The sequence below is a fragment of the Saprolegnia diclina genome, assembly GCF_000281045.1.
Source record: "Saprolegnia diclina VS20 unplaced genomic scaffold supercont1.292, whole genome shotgun sequence".
Classification (NCBI taxonomy): Eukaryota; Oomycota; class Saprolegniomycetes; order Saprolegniales; family Saprolegniaceae; genus Saprolegnia; species Saprolegnia diclina.
Window position 1 is genome coordinate 1 of NW_008246359.1, and position 3,634 is coordinate 3,634.

The 3,634-nt window shown below is 58.1% G+C and overlaps 1 protein-coding gene across 1 annotated transcript; it reads left to right on the forward strand.

The window, feature by feature from the left end:
* Nucleotides 1-1,223: 1,223 nt before the first annotated feature.
* On the forward strand, nt 1,224-3,628 carry SDRG_17360 (hypothetical protein; the record flags this gene model as incomplete). The annotated part of the gene is made up of 1 exon (XM_008623602.1): nt 1,224-3,628. A coding segment is annotated over exon 1 (2,259 nt), but the record flags the coding sequence as incomplete, so codon positions are not given.
* Nucleotides 3,629-3,634: the final 6 nt, after the last annotated feature.

Genomic DNA, 3,634 nt, shown 5'->3' on the forward strand with positions numbered 1-3,634 from the left:
GGGGTTCACTGTAGCGTCGACGACCGGTGCCGTCATCAGCCGTGCCTCGCGTTCTCGTTCCTGGAATTCGGCACCGGCTTCGGTCGGCGATGATTGCCCCATCAGCCTGCATTTCGTATCGCGCGATGCAATCTTGCGGGTTGCACGGTGGCCGCGACGCTATTTCTCACACACAACACGTTGAAGCTACATTTTCCACCACGTGGTATGTTCAAAACACAATATGAAAAGGACAGGGAAGTGATAAATACGTGATAAAGACGTGTAAAACACATTTGACACCTGTGCAAGTGCTCACGTGGGCCCTAGAATCGCTGCATGGGATTGGCTATTGCCTGTATGGGAAATCGATTGCTCACACTTTTGTGGTCAACAGCGAGCGACATATGGCATTACACCGAGGCGTGAGAGGACTTCTGACCAACCGAGTTTAGGTGGGACCGGGTTCGACGTTCGTTGTACGAGCGGAACGAACGGCTTGTGAAAGGGTGCTTTGCACAATTGCCAAGTCCAGGGCATTTTGTGCGAGTTGGTTCGTGTGCCAAGAGCAAGACCACGGGAGCTCTCGTGGCGTGGGCAGCTGTAAACTTCAGGGAACCTTGCAATCACCAGCTCTACCATGTCGCGCATGTCCCAAATGCCAGTCAAGTGACACGCAAGACAGGCGCGGGCGCGAAAATTGCGGCGAGCGCGATGACTTGTGTTGTGCTTGGTTGCGTCCTCGAATGCGGCACTTGGTTCGTCCAGAAGTCACAATCTTCTCGGTGCTACAACCTCAAATTGCAGTTTGCAGTTTAAAACCAAACGGCAAAGTCGGGTTGAGACAGAGATGTGCCGCGATGCAGAGAAATCGATCGTACGAATGTCTTTTCCAGGATCGGCCAGAGGCGCCCACGAGTCAGCGAAGAGGTTGGCGTGCGAGGGCAGGCGAAGAATGCGGTCATGGCGCATTCCCTTTCTGGGGCGACGAAGGCCCATTGAACCGGATGCATCTTTGCTCACGACCGCAATGGTGGTGTGCGAGTGTGTGATTTTTACGCGTCACTGGACTGTCATTGTGGTGGGAAGTGGCGTGGCCAAGCCTTTGATTTGCACGAAAAGGGGTCGTGTCCGCGCCCACAACATACAAAGAGCAAGTACAACAAGGTGGGACAGCACCCCCTTTTCGTAACGACAACAAAAGCTGTTTTGAAATCGTGCTCAATTTACTCATCAGCCAAATCGTTGATGAATAGGCCGCTTTGCATCATCGCTCGCGTGCCTCAGGAGTGCAACTCATCTGCTTCAGGCGACGATGCTACTGCAGGTAGTATCTGTGGTGAGCAAGACTCATTATCGCTTTTGCTGGCTCGACCACCCATCCCGCCATGCCACCTGCGCCACAATCCGCCGATGCGTTCCTCCAGGACGGCTCGGACGCCTTCCATGCATCGCTCGCCGCGCAGCTTGAAGCGTCCATGGGCAAGGCCATGCCGCAGATGGAGATCCGCTTCCAGGATCTCGCCATCTCGGCCGACGTCGCGGTCGCTACCAAGGACGGCCACGAGCTCCCGACCTTGCTCAACCACGCCAAGAAGTCGGTCATGGGTCTCTTCAGCTCCAAGCGCACGATCCGCAAGGAGGTGCTGCACCCGATGTCGGGTGTCTTCAAGCCCAGCACGACGACGCTCCTTCTTGGCCAGCCCGGCTCGGGCAAGTCGTCGCTCATGAAGATCCTCTCGGGTCGCTTTCCCATGCACAAGAACATCACGGTGGGCGGCAACGTCACATACAACGGCGCAAAGTCCGACGACGTCAAGGCGCAGCTGCCGCAGTTTACGGCGTACATGAACCAGCGCGACTTTCACTACCCGACCTTGACCGTCAAGGAGACGCTCGAGTTTGCCCATGCGTGCAGCGGCGGTGCCGCCGTGCCCCAGCGCGTCCTCGACTCGCTTGAGAACGGCTCGCCCGAAGAGAACGCGCAGGCCAAGGCTGTCATCCAGTCGCTCTACAACGTCTACCCGGACATCATCACGCGCCAGATGGGCCTTGTCAACTGCAAGGACACGATCGTCGGCAACGCCATGCTCCGCGGTGTCTCGGGCGGCGAGCGCAAGCGCGTCACCGTCGGCGAGATGGAGTTTGGCATGAAGCAAGTGTCGCTCATGGACGAGATCAGTACGGGTCTCGACTCGGCGGCGACCTACGACATCGTCAAGTCGCAGAAGAGCATGGCCGAGTCGCTCAAGAAGACGATCGTGATTGCGCTGCTGCAGCCGTCGCCCGAAGTCTACAACCTCTTTGACGAAGTGCTTTTGCTCAACGAAGGTCACGTCATGTACCACGGTCCGCGGTCGCTGGCTCTCGAGTATTTCGAGTCGCTCGGCTTCAAGTGCCCGCCCAAGCGCGACGTGGCCGACTTTCTGCTCGACCTCGGCACCCCTGAGCAGGCGCAGTACGTCGTCGACGCTACGACGTCGGTGCCGCGTACGCCAAGCCAGTATGCGGACCTCTTCCGCATGTCGACCATCTACGCGACTATGATGAGCCACGTTGAGGGTCCGCACCACCCACTTCTCCTTGCGGACGCGTCCAAGCACTTGGCCGAGATGCCGGCGTACCAAGTGCCGTATGTGCAGAGCACCAAGATGCTCATCGCGCGCCAGCTCAAGGTGTTTTTGCGCAACACGGCGTTCGTCAAGAGCCGCTTCGTCATGGTGCTGCTCATGGGTCTTCTCTACTCGACGACGTTCTACCAAGTCAACCCCGAAATGCCGGTCGTCGTCCTCGGTGTTATCTTCACGGCCGTGCTCTTCCTCGCACTCGGCCAGGTACCGCTCATGCCGGCGGTCCTAGAAGCTCGCGAGATCTTCTACAAGCAGCGGTCGGCGCAGTTCTTCAAGACGTCGTCGTTCATTCTGGCGCAGTCGTTCACCCAAGTGCCGTTCGCCTTGGGCGAGACGCTGGTGTTTGGCTCGGTCATGTACTGGCTCTCGGGCTTCGTCGCCGAAGTCGGCGCCTTCCTAGTCTACCTCCTGCTGCTCTTTCTGACCAACTTGTCGTTTGCGTCGTGGTTCTTCTTCCTCGCGGTCGTCTCGCCCAACCTCCACGTCGCCAAGCCGCTCTCGATGATGTCGGTCTTGATCTATGTCATGTTTGCCGGCTTTGCGATCTTCAAGGACGACATCCCCGACTACTTTATCTGGCTCTACTGGCTCAACCCGCTCAGCTGGTGCATGCGCGCGCTCTCGATCAACCAGTACTCGGCAGGCGAGTTCCAAAAGTGCGTGATCAAGGAAGGCGGCATCAACTACTGCAAGCTCAAGGGCGACACGATGGGCAACGTCATGCTTGAGACGTTCGGCCTCGAGACCAAGAAGGTCTGGATCTGGTACGGCGCGCTCTTTCTCGCTGCATGCTACTTTGTGTTTCTCGGCATCTCGTACCTCGCGCTCGAGTACATTCGGTACGACACGGCGGCGCATGGAAGCGTGCACGTCGCTGACGACGACGAGAGCACCGAGCACAGCAAGGGCGCCGACATCTACGTTGAAGTGCCCAAGACGCCCGCTGACGCCCACGCGGTTCCCATCGGCAGCACCGCGTCGACGTCGATTCCCGTGACGCTCGCGTTTGAAGACCTCTGGTACTC